At 43.1% G+C, this 13,709-nt stretch overlaps 1 protein-coding gene across 1 annotated transcript in view; it reads left to right on the top strand.

The window, feature by feature from the left end:
* The window catches only part of CLNK (cytokine dependent hematopoietic cell linker), a 102,607-nt gene that overhangs the window by 65,949 nt on the left and 22,949 nt on the right, over positions 1-13,709 (top strand). Inside the window, exons 8-10 of the mRNA XM_073574741.1 lie at positions 7,187-7,267; positions 8,450-8,541; positions 10,807-10,920. Coding sequence (XP_073430842.1) covers positions 7,187-7,267; positions 8,450-8,541; positions 10,807-10,920 — 287 coding nt within the window. The remainder of the gene's footprint in view (positions 1-7,186; positions 7,268-8,449; positions 8,542-10,806; positions 10,921-13,709) is intronic.

A 13,709-nucleotide genomic window follows, 5' to 3' on the forward strand; every position in this document is an offset into this window, starting at 1 on the left:
CTGTAACCGTACTGACCCAAAGAATAAAAGCACTTTATCAATTTTACCGCACGCATAATGGTATAAACGCACCCCCCAAAAGAAATTCATGAAACGCTGGTTTTTGTTCATTCTGCGTCCCAAAAATCGGAACAAAAAGCAAACAAAAAATGTCACGTGCCCAAAAATCATGCGAATAAAAACGTCAACTTGTCCCGCAAAAAATAAGACCTCACATGACTCGGTGGGTCAAAATACGGAAAAATTATAGCTCTCAATATGTGGTGATGCAAAAACTATTTTTACAATAAAAAGCGTCTTTTAGCGTGTGACAGCTGCCAAACATAAAAACCGCCATAAATAGTAAATCAAACCCCCCATTATCACCCCCTTAGTTAGGGAAAAATAATAAAATAAAAAATTATGTATTTATTTCCATTTTGCCATTAGGGCTAGGGTTAGGGCTATGGTTAGGGTTAAGGCTAGGGTTAGTGGTGTGTTGGGGTTAGGGTTGGAGTTAGAATTGGGGGGTTTCCACTCTTTTGGCACATCAGGGGCTTTCCAAAAGCGACATGGTGTCTGATCTCAATTCCAGCCAAAAAAGTCAAATGGCGCTGCTTCCCTTTCCGAGCTCTGCCATGCGCCTAAATAGTGGATTATCCCCACATATGGGGTATCAGTGTACTCAGGACAAATTGCACAATAACTTTTGGGGTCCTATTACCCTTGGGAAAATAAAAATTGGGGGTGAAAAGATCATTTTTGTGGAAAAAATATGATTTTTTGAATTGTACGGCTGTACATTATAAACTTCTGTGAAGCCCTTGGAGGTTCAAAGTGCTCACCACATATCCAGATAAGTTCTTTGGGGGGGTCTAGTTTCCAAAATGGGGTCACTTGTGGGGGAAGTAACTTCATCAAAATGGCGCCGGCTGACAGGTTTACTTTAAAGGAACACTTAAAGTGAAGGTATTACCAAAAAATGACACGGCTTGTTTAAACCAATTTTTTTAAACATTTTTCAAGAACTTTCAGTGATTTTTTCCAGTTATGCATATCAGTATTAGACATGGGCGAACACATGGATGTTCAGGTCTGTCAGGTTCAGTCGAAGATTATAAAAAATTTGCTTCAGGTACCAAAACGATACCAGAACTCGATCCTGAACCATTACCCCATTCAAATGAGGGGTCCAAATATTTGTGTCATCTGTGTGCACAGGAAACACCGGCTTTGATCAGCGGTAGCGTTACTGACCTTAGCGGGCACAGTGCTGTGGTACCCACCCTGTCACACAGGTGTGACCGGCGGTGAAAAGATTACTCCTAGTCAGGCGTTGAATGATGATTACTACTCTCATCAGTATATGTCTGTTCTCGCTGATACCAGCGAGAGTAGGCATAGGCTGATGAGAGTATTCACCAGGCAGCGTAAGTGCATAGTAAGAAATATGTCAGTGACAGTGAGATAAATAGTGCAGGGCTTATGTAGCTTACTGTACATGTATTTACCTAATAGATTAATAAAAGTAAAAAATGTGATCCCTCTTATTTTTACTAACCAGCTGACCGAAAGCAGATAGCCTGGGGCTAGTGTTATGATTATGATTCTTGGAAAGGGTCAATATCCGTAAAGGTTCCTAGCCTACTAATATCAGCTGACAGCTGTTTGCATAGCCTTACCTGACTATTACTGGATATTAAAATGGGGGAACTACCCAAAAAATATTTAAAAATATTCAGCAAATATTTAATAACCAGTAAAGGCTAAACAGACCGCTGCAGGCTGATATTAATAGGCTGGGAAGGGGCTATGGATAGACATCCACTAAATGGGCAAATTCTGGCACTTATCTTCAGCTCTTCCCACTTGCCCTTTTGCAATGGCAAGTGGAGTAATGGTTTTGATGTTAGCTTTTTCAAGTCCAATGACAATTGTCTGTTGATAATCCTTAATTCTGATGTCCCACAATGAGCACCAACTCTGCTTCATATGGTTGCATTGCTGAGTGGTGACATCAATAATGTTACAACTCAGCCCAGCAACCAGCTCAAATTGAGCTGAGAGTGAGAACGCGGCAGTGTGTGTGTGGCTCCCCTGCGGTCTCAGTCACCACAGGGTACTGCACTTCATCCAGAGGTGTGGTACTCTGCTCTCAGGTAAGAAGGGGCTCTGCAAGGACTCACACACTTTGATCCAACATCAGACCACTCAGGTGCCAGGAGGGACTAGGTAGAGGGTGTGGGTGGAGAAAGTGGGAGAAGGGAGGAGTCAGAGTGTGCTAGGCAGTGGTCTGAGAGACCAGAGAGACAGTCTACAGGGGGGGCTAAAGCTGAGAGCAGCTTTTCCCCAGACTACAGAGAGAGAGAGAAGTGAAGGACAAAAGAGAGAGACACTCTAAAGGAGGAGAGGAAGAAGAGGTCTTAGGGGCACGGAGAGTGAGCAGTCCATCCTTGGGGCCCACATCCACCGGTGTGGTCGGTGGAGGGACCAGGTCGCAGTTAGGGGGCCGGCCCCAAAACAAGAGGAGAAACTAAGGACTCAGCTAGGAAATTGGACTTTGCAGTATCTGCAAGTGCTGCAGCGACATCCAACACATTTGCGGAAAAGGCAGACATATAGGATCCAGGGTCTGACCAACGTCGCCCGAAAAGATCCAAGTCTGCTGGCTCGGGAAACTGTGTGTGAAGACGCAGGGCAGGAGAGGTGGTAGCCAGCGTAGTGAGACAGCCAGGAAAGGAACATTTAAGGGAGCCCTGGCAACATGCACCCCAAGCTACCTGAGAGCTGTCTGGACCACTGACCCTGAGGACACAGCACACCCTGGCTGGGGATTGTAACATCAGAACTGTGAGTAAAACCTGCGAACACTGCTGTGTCCTCTATTTATTGCTGTGTCATCTGCCCTGCACTACAACCACCACCATCTTTAACACTATCACTACCCTGCAGAATAGCTCTGCCTGTGGAGAGCTGAACCACCTCTGCTGCATCAACAACTGTCCCAGCGGACTGATCCTGCAGCGTCGGCTAACACCTTATTTGCTGAGTACCACAGGTGGCATCACGAATCATCTCTTATAAAATTTATTTCCCCTTTTATAATCATTTTCATTGGATGCCCAGGGCCACGGACCGGGTCACTGCTGCTGTGACTCATCCCCTTAAGAACCGGCCCGGTACCGAGAACCCCCGGCTCTAGCGGGCGCTCCATTTTGGCGTCATGAACAGGATTGCGGAGCCTGGCATTGCTGGGTCTTGTGTGCCATAGACCTAATTGAACTGTAAAATCACTGCCATTGTGGTAACAAGCGGCGTGCTGGGAGGCATGTCATCGTGGGTGGTACCAGTCCAAGAGCGCAAAAATTATGCCTACCCACAGTAGATACTTCTGTGCTTTAAGAACTTGTCAATCAGCCAGCGAGATACGCCTCCTGATCTGGGATGGCGGTAAAAGAAGAAAAAAGAAACCCCACTCATGAAGGAGAGAACAGGAACAGCATCTGCATGCAGAAAAGGACTCGGCAGGCAAGATGGCGAGTGGTGGATACCCAGAGCGTGGGGTGGAAGCCAGGGGCTCCCCCAGCCCACGGGAGAAAGATCATCATCAGCTGCCTGCAGCGGACTCAGAGCTCCTGGAGGTGGAAGTAGAGGAGCTCAGCAACCAACTCCTGCAGTCAGTGTCCAGGTGGAAAGCAGCCCTGAAGGTGAAGCTGCGTCCTATCTGGTGGCCCCTGATCTCAGCAGAGAAGGCGCATTTAATAGGCCCAATTACCGCGCCGCCAGTCCACGAACCCGGCCGGGTTTGTACTCATCTAGAATGGGACCAGTCCTCAGGTATGGTGGATGATCTAGAGGCTCCCCTCCAGCCCACGATTCTGCCCAGGGAGGTATATGCAGAGAAAGTGGTGTGCCACTGGGCATACCTGGGGATGAATTTAATTGGGTTCCATGGAGTAGATCAAAAGGGAGAGATGGTGGAAGTCCTTAGCTGGGAGGAATATAACCAACAGCTGGCGCTTAAGTGGGAAAAGGAGCAGGAAGAGTGTGACTCCCAGCGGAGGGTAACGGAGGAGAGGAATCTGGAGACCAAGGCCCAGGCCCGTAGGGCCAGACACGCCGACAGGGGCCCGCTAAGGCAAGGTACCTACCAGTGGTGATGTAATTAAGGTTGCCCCCAGTTACACACAGTTGTGTTCTCATGCTCAGCTCAGTGTTATCTGACTGTCTTGCTGAGCGATCACATTAATGATGTCACAGTTCAGCAATGCAAAAAGATGTAGCAGAGGTGAGGCTCATCCTGAGACAACAGCAATATGAATTATTGGCAGACAGGTGAGGGTTACTTTGATTTTTTATTTTTATGTTAATACATGACAAAAAGAGAGTAGTTGTTAGGGAGCATTTTGTGCAATTAAAGGACTTTGATTTGTGTGTGTCTTTATTACCTTTCACTATGGAGTTAGTAATAGGGGTGTCTAATAGATGCCTTTCCATTACTAACCCCTGGGCTTGATGTCAGCTGAAATTACAAAACTGACATTAACCCCAAAATATTCCCCCACTTGTCAACTCACCAGGGAAAGCCGAAAGAGCCAGGCAAATCTAATGGATGCACCATTTCTGGGGCAGCTGAGGGCTGATGCTATTAGTTTGGGAGAGGGGCAATATCCATGGCTCCATCCCAGCCTACTACCATTAGCCTTCAGCTGTCTGCTTTAGTTTGGCTGGTTATCAAAAATAGAGGAGACCCCATGCTCTTTTTTTTTTAAATTATTTATTTAAACAATTTAAAAAACGGCATAGGGTGACCCCTATTTTTAATAACCAGCAAAGTTTAAACAGACAGCTGCGGGCTGATGTTATTAGGCTGGGAAGAGGCCATGGATGTGGGCCCCCTACCAGACTAATGACATTAGCGCTCAGCCACCCTAGAAATGGTGCATCTATTAGATGAGCCAATTCTGGCACTTAGCCTCCGCTGTCAAGCTGTCAACTTTAACAGCACTTGTATTGAATAGAGAAGACCCCAGATCTTTTTTTCTTTTTACACAGTGCACTGACCAAACACAGCCATGCCATTACTTGACATGGCTATGATGGTGCCAAAAGCGCCAACACAGGAAAAGCTTGTTGATTGGCTGTGCTGCAGGCCTTTCAACAAGCTTTGTTCATGCTTCCGAACCCCAGCAGTAACACAGACTTACGGGAGAAGTCTGTTCGGGGTCCGTGCACTGACACTATGAGTCAAATAGGGTGATATATTCCATCTTGAAAACATCATTTTCCAGAATTCATCTTATCACAGGCAGGAATGCTATATAAAGTTAACACAGGATCCACCATTCACAGTATGTGATTTCACAGCTCACCTTGTCTCCCTCCCTGTACAATGATCTCTGCACAAATCACATAGCATGCCCACAGCAATTTGCCAAACACGCCATATATATCTAGACTTCATGAGAAATGACAGCTCCTCCACAAAGTATTGTAGAAAAACAGAGCACACAAGGGTAAATTTGATTTTGATTCCTTCCACTTTTAGCTGTAAGATTATTAAGAGGCTCATGGCCGGCTTTTATAGGAGGTCGTCATTTGTGCAAGGTTGAAGCCCTGCTATGTAAAACACAATTGATCAGATAATCTCAGCTTCAAGTCTCCTAAGGGAACTATTAAATAAAGTAAAAAGTGAAAAAAAAGTTTTTAGAAATATGAAAAAACAAAACATAAAAGTTCAAATCACCCCTTTTGCCCCATTGAAAATAAAACAATTAGAAAAAAAATACACACATTTGGTATCGTAGTATTCTGAAATGTCCAATCTATCAAAATGTAAAAAAAAATAAAATTTCTGCGTAACGAGAAAAAAAATCAAAACACCAGAATTATGTTATTTTGTTCGCCGCATCATTGCAATAAAATGCAATGAGGCTTTCAAAACATCGTATCCACCCCAAAATGGTATCAATAAAAACATCAGCTCAGAGCACAAAAAATAAGCCATCACCCAGCCCCAAGTCCTGAAAAATGGAAACACTACGAGTCACGGAAAATGGTAACGAACGTATAAACTTTTTTCATACAAATTTCATAATTTTTTTTCACCACTTAAATGAAAAGTAAACTGTACATGTTTGGTATTTAAATACACTGTATGGTAAAAATCAATGGTGCCATTCCAAAGTACAACTCGTCCCGCAAAAGACAAGCTTTCGTACGGCTAGATTGACGGAAAGATAAAAAAGTTATGGCTCTTGGAAGAAGGGGAGTAAAAAAACGAAAATGGAAAATGGCCATGGTGTGAAGAGGTTAAAAGGGCTGTCTCAAGAAAAATAATGGTTAAAATAGCAAAGTGTTCGTAAAAACAAGCAAGTTTGCAGTTTCAAGCTTCTTAAAAATCCTCTTCATTTTTCAAGAACAGATGGATTTATATAATTGGGCTGTTTTGCTTATCGTCTAGGACACCGACCACCACTTCAGTCAAGCAGATTGGCTGAACATGCCCTCCGCTTACGAGTTTGCGTCCTGCCAATACAAGATCAGATCAGTGTCAGCAGCTGTGGCATTCCCAGGCCTCAGATACTGTTCCAAGAATTCAGGGTTTACTGGGCCCAGGAGGGTTCTGCGCACGTGCCCGCAAAGGTCGTGTCATACATGGTGACATCATTCGTGTCAGCGTGGGCCACAACCCTTATGGACACAAGCGCAGAAATCTCCACCAAGTGACTGAGGCACAGGGAATTCACAGCTGCCGACACCGATTTGAAGATGCAATGGAGGCCGGATGAGTGGCGTTGAGTAGGGGAGTGGCTGAAGAGGGGAGTTTTATTTTTTTTTTTTTTACATTTTGTAGCCGTTTAATTGTTGAGAAAAATGGCATCATTTTGCTTAATTTACACAGAAGCAAATTGCAAAACAATTTTGCATAACGCATAATATTACAATATATTAAAATGCAATTTGGAGAAGACGGAAGTTTTGGGTGGAGAATTAGTGAATCAAGCATAATGAAATAAATTTATATAAATTTAAAATTCTGCATGTTAAAATAGAAAATGCAATAAATGTGTAAATATAATAATAATAATGTAACATCTTTGTTTTGCTTTTTATAGGCTATAATTATAGAGAAAGGTGCAGATATGACAGATTAATAATATTCAGACTATTCTTTTTAGAACAGTTTTTTTTTGTATTATTTTAGGTCCAGCTGTGAACCGAAGTTTAAAACCACAAAAACGTATTTGTCAAGTGAATGGTGATGTAAATCAAAGCATTTGTCTACGTAAGATTTTTTTTTTAAAGGTTTACAAAACTTATTTGAACAAATTCGAAATACGACGTCATTAGCAGAGAATTTGAATAGTATTATACTGGCTGACAACACAATGTAAAGGACTGAATATCCCTGGAAATCACACAGTATACAGATGAATTAGCAAGAGGGTTAAAGCAGATTATTATTTTGTTTGTTTTTGCTTAATGTACGGGTGCTTCTCAAAAAATTAGAATATCATCAAAAATTTAATTTCTTTCAGTTCTTCAATACAAAAAGTGAATCTCATATATTATATAGAGTCATTACACACAGAGTGATCTATTTCACGTGTTTATTTCTGTTAATGTTGATGATTATGGCTTACAGCCAATGAAAACCCAAAAGTCAGTATCTCAGTAAATTAGAATACTTTATAACACCAGCTTGAAAAATGATTGATTTTAAAATCCGAAATGTTGGCCTACTGAAATGTATGTTCAGTAAATGCACTCAGTACTTGGTTGGGGCTCCTTTGACATCAATTACTGTGGCACTGCTGAGGGGTTATGGAAGCCCAGGTTGCTTTGATAGCAGCCTTCAGCTCGTCTGCATTGTTGGGTCTGGTGTCTCTCATCTTCCTCTTGACAATACTCCATAGATTCTCTATAGGGTTAAGGTCAGGGGAGTTTGCTGGTCAATCAAGCATAGTGATACTGTTGTTTTTAAACCAGGTAGTGGTACTTTTGGCAGTGTGACCACTCTTACCATTAAATAGATTTTTCTAAAATGTAATGTTTCATTGGGATATGTACGTATCGAGTCTAATGACTCTGACTTCTGCCAATTTCCAAAAATATGTGTATTAAACCTATTCAGCACAGCTCAGAAAATGTCCTTACTGGGTTATATTGCCATTTAAATCAAAGGGCTTTCTTACTAAAGTTGTGCCATCATCTGAGCATGGCCAAAAATGGTCCAGGCACTTTCTAAAAACCTTTGGAACCTACATTAAAATCACTTTCTGTCTGAATTTCCAAAATCCACCAATGTGATATTCCAACATACCCCCCCCCATAAGAAGGTTGAACAGGGTAAAATAAAACAAATATAGAAATTGTCCAACGACCCCACTAAGGTAAAGTAATTACTGTTCACAAATGTTCAATACGTCTATAATAGAAACCAATGGCTTTACATGTATGTTTCTAGGAAGTACATCGATTGTAAATAATATCTGCAAAAGTAGTGGGTCCAGTCTTTCCAATCAGCCAAATGCAATGCCCAACGCAACGAGGATGGAGGTAAGCCGTAATAATTCTGTTCTTACAGGGCCAGCCTCAGTGGGTGCCACTTATGCTGTTACACTACTGGAGGAGATGCCAGCAACTCTATTTGTTTAGCACTATGTTGTTGCTCACTATGTCTTGGTATTATTTCAGCACTTTATGGTGACATTGCTACTTGGGCACAATTAATTATTTTTGCAGTATATGGAACTCACTCACACAATCATAAAACACTGCAGAGCGCTATCTGATATTTTATTGGATAGCACTCAGACCAATTTTACACTATAGGGCAGTGCCGATCAGCACTTTTTTATTCCAATCTCAGCATGGTGCAAGTTGGTCTTCAAATCGGATCGCGAACACCCATACAAGGGTGCATGTGAAACATTGGACTGCACGCGATGTTTCCCGAATGCAGCCTGACATCCGCGGACTCAGACAATGGGGAAGATGGAAAAATTAAGCTCTCCATCTTCTCCACAGCTGTAATACGATTCTCTCATGTGAGAGAATTGGACCTCACTGAGGTGACACTCGAGTCAAACTCTGACAAAGTTTGATCCAAGTGAAATTTGTATAATCGGACCAATTCTCTCGCATCAGTATTTGTAAGCCAAAACCAGGAGTGGAAGAATCACAGGAAAAGTATAATAGAACACGGGCATCACTTCTGTATTTTTCACCCACTCCTGGTTTTGGCTTACAAATACTGATGCGAGAGAATTGGTACTGACAAACAGTGAACATGTGAACGAGGCCCCAAACTAATTAAACTCTGACCAATCTCTGATGAAATTCAGATGACCTGCTGAAAATTTACTGAAACTATAATGACACGCAGTCTGATCTTCTCGTACAAGAAACTCACTGGCCTGTGCACGAGCCTTTAGGTTTCGTGCACGTGACCATATTTTTAGTCCACTTTTAAATAGTTCACACTCGGACCGATGTTATGTAAAGTGACCGAGGGTGGTAGCCGTGGACAAGCTGCTGTTCCATAATGGCCTGGCACTTTACAGGAAAATTGTGTCTCAGTCCCAATGTGCTACCAGGTGTGGGGTGGACCACACTCACTTGTAGGCCACAGGCCTCCGCTTCCTCCCGACTTCCATCTCCAGGAGCTGCCGAACATAACTCCGGACACACTCAGTTTATTTCAACAAGCAAAAAGTTTACTGGACAGTTTAAGTTCATCAGATTGTGACATGGAGTATCGGGCACAACACTTCTTAGTTCTTGTTTCCTTAGTACAGTACACCTTCAGCATTGCTATCCATCCCTCCTGGACTATCCTTATATTTACTGTTCCTGTCTGCCCCAGGGATATCCCATCCAGTCTGGCAGTGCACCCTGAATGCATTACCTTTTCTTCACGCGGTTCCACGTCCATCTTCCTCTGTGCGCCAGAGGATAAGGCGATCTTTTGTAGTAGCCCTATCAAGCCTTGAGCTTCGGACATTTCAGGAATGTCCGCTTTCCACTGCCCCGAACAATAGATGCTTGCCCACTTGAACTTGACCTCGTTTACTGTACTTCCCTTTCTAATTAACTATCGGGAAGCAGTCCCATTTAATGGGGCTTGCCCCCCACTATGGGCTAGTCCTAAACTTTAACTATGTCTGTCCCTACAGTATGTAGCTGTGAAGATCTCCCTTACAAACACTAGGTATTATATTTACATACATTAACCAGATTACACCTTACCAAAGTCTATCTTACCCTACAGTCACTACTTTATGACTTACTCTATACTTACCTTATACTTTACATTTCCTATATTCCTGTTCCACACCATACATTAAAAAATCTATCTAAAACTGCATGGCACTATTCACATTATAATATACAGAACAGCACATTTGGTGTCTTCAAGGGTAGAAATACATTAGTACAGTCCACCACTCGTACAGTTATACAATGGGGCAGTGCAGATGAACGATTTTTTTCACTGACTGAATCTGCAAGTGAAAAGAAGTGTATTGAAAATTGTAAAACACTCACCCATTCAACTCTCTGCTGTGAGAAAAAAAAATCGGATGCAGCATGGAGCCACAGTATATATTGCATGGATATATTGCAATTCTGTAATGTAGGAAACTGCAAATGGTCCTGTATATGATTAATGGCTGCTTCTGTAGAAAACGGATTGTATTTTATACTGTTGTGTGAGCCTGGACTATGGTTGATTGTATGTGTCACTGATCTGCCGTGTTAGTCATCTCTTCTCTTCCAATTTTGTATTATATGTGATGCCTTATGTACAGAATGTATTTGCAGAAAAAAACTGATTCCACTGAAAATAGAAGAATTGATTCACAAAGTCCAGGTGATGATATCAGTGGAGGCAGCAGCCTAACATACAGCCGTCAGACAAGCACAGCTCCACCCGGGGTGATTATAATCATACGAAGGAAAGCACCACTATATTGTCAGAGTTTCATTCTAAATTTGTTATTCGGGGAAACCTTTCTCGATGCACTGACCTCCTGGTGAGCTGGTGGTGCGCTTATACAATTACATAGCAGCCAAGCTGAAAAATCAGAGCTGAAGTATAAGGCTGGTTTCAGACTTGAGTTGGGCAGAGCTGCGGAGGGCTGTGTACTTCCCCCGTTAAGCCCCACCCACTGCCGCACCTCTTCCATTCAGCTCCGCCTACGTCGGCATGCATCCTGCATACCTATCTTTATCGTTGGGTACGCAGGCTATTCTAATGTATATGGATGACTCCGCTTGCGTCACTTTGACGCTGTGCCGAACTATGTTGAACGCAACATGTTGCATTTTGTTGCGGTCAGCACAGCGTCACGACGCATGCGGAGGCATCCGCATTCATTCGCATGGCCTGTGTACCCAATGTTAAAGATAGGTACGTAGGACGCATGCCGAAGTAGGTGGAGCTGAATGGAAGAGGTGTGGCAGTGGGCGAGGCTTAACGGAGGAACTAGGCAGCCCTCCGCAGCTCTGCCCAACGCAAGTATGAAACCAGCCTAAGGCTTAGGTCAGGGGATGTCCATTGAAAAGTAGCTATCAAACAGTCAGCAGCCTGATCAATCTACATGCCAGACAACCACCATACTCTCATCTTCTATGGGACCGCTGGAAAAAGCTACGCACATACCCACAGAGAATGAATGGAGCAGCGGTAGAGAATGTGCACTGTCACCCCATTCTAATAGGAATAAAAGTGCCCTGTTCTACTAAGAAGCGTGGGGGTCCCAATATTCACACCCCCATGGTCAATAAGTTATCGCTTATCACAAGACAGTTCCTTTAAATCTAAACAACCAATTTCATTCACCCTCAAAGCCCCTTACAGACAGTACAACTTAGGTTATGCTCATATGCCCAGTAATCATCCGTTAGGACAGATCCAGCATCAATCCATTTACAAAAGATGTGCAGATATAATTTTTTAGGTCCGCCTAAGAAAAAAAACTCTTTTCAACTGGATCCATTTTTTAACACTGAAGTCTATGGAAAATTGATCCATTACATTTAGATAACCATACATTTTTCTTTAGAGAACCTGTCAGAAAGATTTTTCTATGGAAACTACAGACAGGGCCATATTACTGCTGTAATACTGATTAAAATGATACCTGCAGTGAATAAATCCATTTTGTAGTTCTTGTGTAATAAATGTTTAAAGTTTTGCTGTAATCACGTCTTTATGCATTGGGTCGGGACTATGGAATGGGACAAGAGTGATGTTTACGGTCTCCTCTTCAGCGCCTTCCCGTGCTGGCCCCCCTGGTCATAGTGGGAGGCACAAGTGCAGTTGAGAGTTACAGACTTTTAGATGCGACCGCAAATGCGCCGACGCTATATTGTAGGAGACCTAATGTTTTTATAGATAAAACAAAGTACTGCGCAGGCGCGATTTTTAAAATAGGAGACAGGTAAGTGACAGGTCAGTGACCTGTCAATCGAACAGGAGGCAAATTGAGGAGCGAGAACAACAAGAATAGACTGCCCATGGTCTCGCCCCAAAGCCCGTCCCAATGCACAAAGACATGATAAAAGCAAAACTTTAAAGGGAACCTGTCACTAGGAAATACGCTGTTAACCTGCAGACATGGGGTTAATCTGCAGGTTAACATCGTTATGATGATGTCCGACGCCTGCACGTAGCCAAATGCAGCAGGCAGTCAATTATCTTTATTGTCCCCGCCATCATTTGGTATTCAGTTATAGGGGTGGGGGCAGCGCAGGTTCAGTCACCACTCTGAGTACACAGAGCTGCCGCTGTCCAGGCCGGACTGACACTGGCTCTACATTAAGGCTGGCTGTCAGTTAGGGCCGAGGGTGCGGTTACAGCAGCCACTCTGTACAGTATACTAAGAGCAGTGACTGAACCAGCGCCTGTGCCACCCCGCATGATTGAAGCATAATGCTTGCGGGCGAGAATAAAGAATTTTTTCCCCATTACATTTGGCTACATGCAGGCACCGGACAGCATCATGACACTGTCAACTTGCAGATTAACCCCATATCTGCAATTTAACAGCATTATTTCTAGTGACATGTTCCCTTTAACACTCATTACACAAGTACGACAAAATGGATTTCTTCACCGCAAGTGACGTTTTACTCAGTAATACAACACTAATATGGCCTTGACTGTAGTTTACATAGCAAATTCCTGCTGACAGGTTGTATTTAATTTGACAAGGATCTGTTTTTTGCTTTTTTGATTACTGGATATGTGAACTGGGCTTAATCTCCCCTTCATGTGTCAGTGTCTCCAGTATGAGTGGTGACTGTCTCCACACGTACCTTAGACACATAGACCCATTCAAATGTATGGGTCTGCGCACATCTCAGTGTGTTTCCATGGAAACATCTAATGGATGTGCCATTTCTAGATCGGCTGAGGGCTGGGTCTTAGTCTGGGAGGGGGCCAATATCCATGGCCCATTCCTAGGCTATTAATATCAGCCCCAGTTGTCTGTTTAGCCTTTGCTTGTTAGTAAATATAGGGGGGGCATGTTTTTGGGGGTCCCCCTATAATAACCAGTAAAGGCAAACAGCTGTGAGCTTATATTAATAGCCTGGAAAGCTTCATGGCTAATGGCCCCTTCTAAGAATATTAACACCAGCATCCTGCTATCAGTTTTCCCTCAACTGGTTCTTATAATTAAGGGGTACCCCACGCCATTTTAAATTTAATTATTTTATAC

The sequence above is a fragment of the Dendrobates tinctorius genome, unplaced genomic scaffold (genome assembly GCF_039654945.1).
Source record: "Dendrobates tinctorius isolate UK_male_01 unplaced genomic scaffold, ASM3965494v1 ptg000039l, whole genome shotgun sequence".
Classification (NCBI taxonomy): domain Eukaryota; kingdom Metazoa; phylum Chordata; class Amphibia; order Anura; family Dendrobatidae; genus Dendrobates; species Dendrobates tinctorius.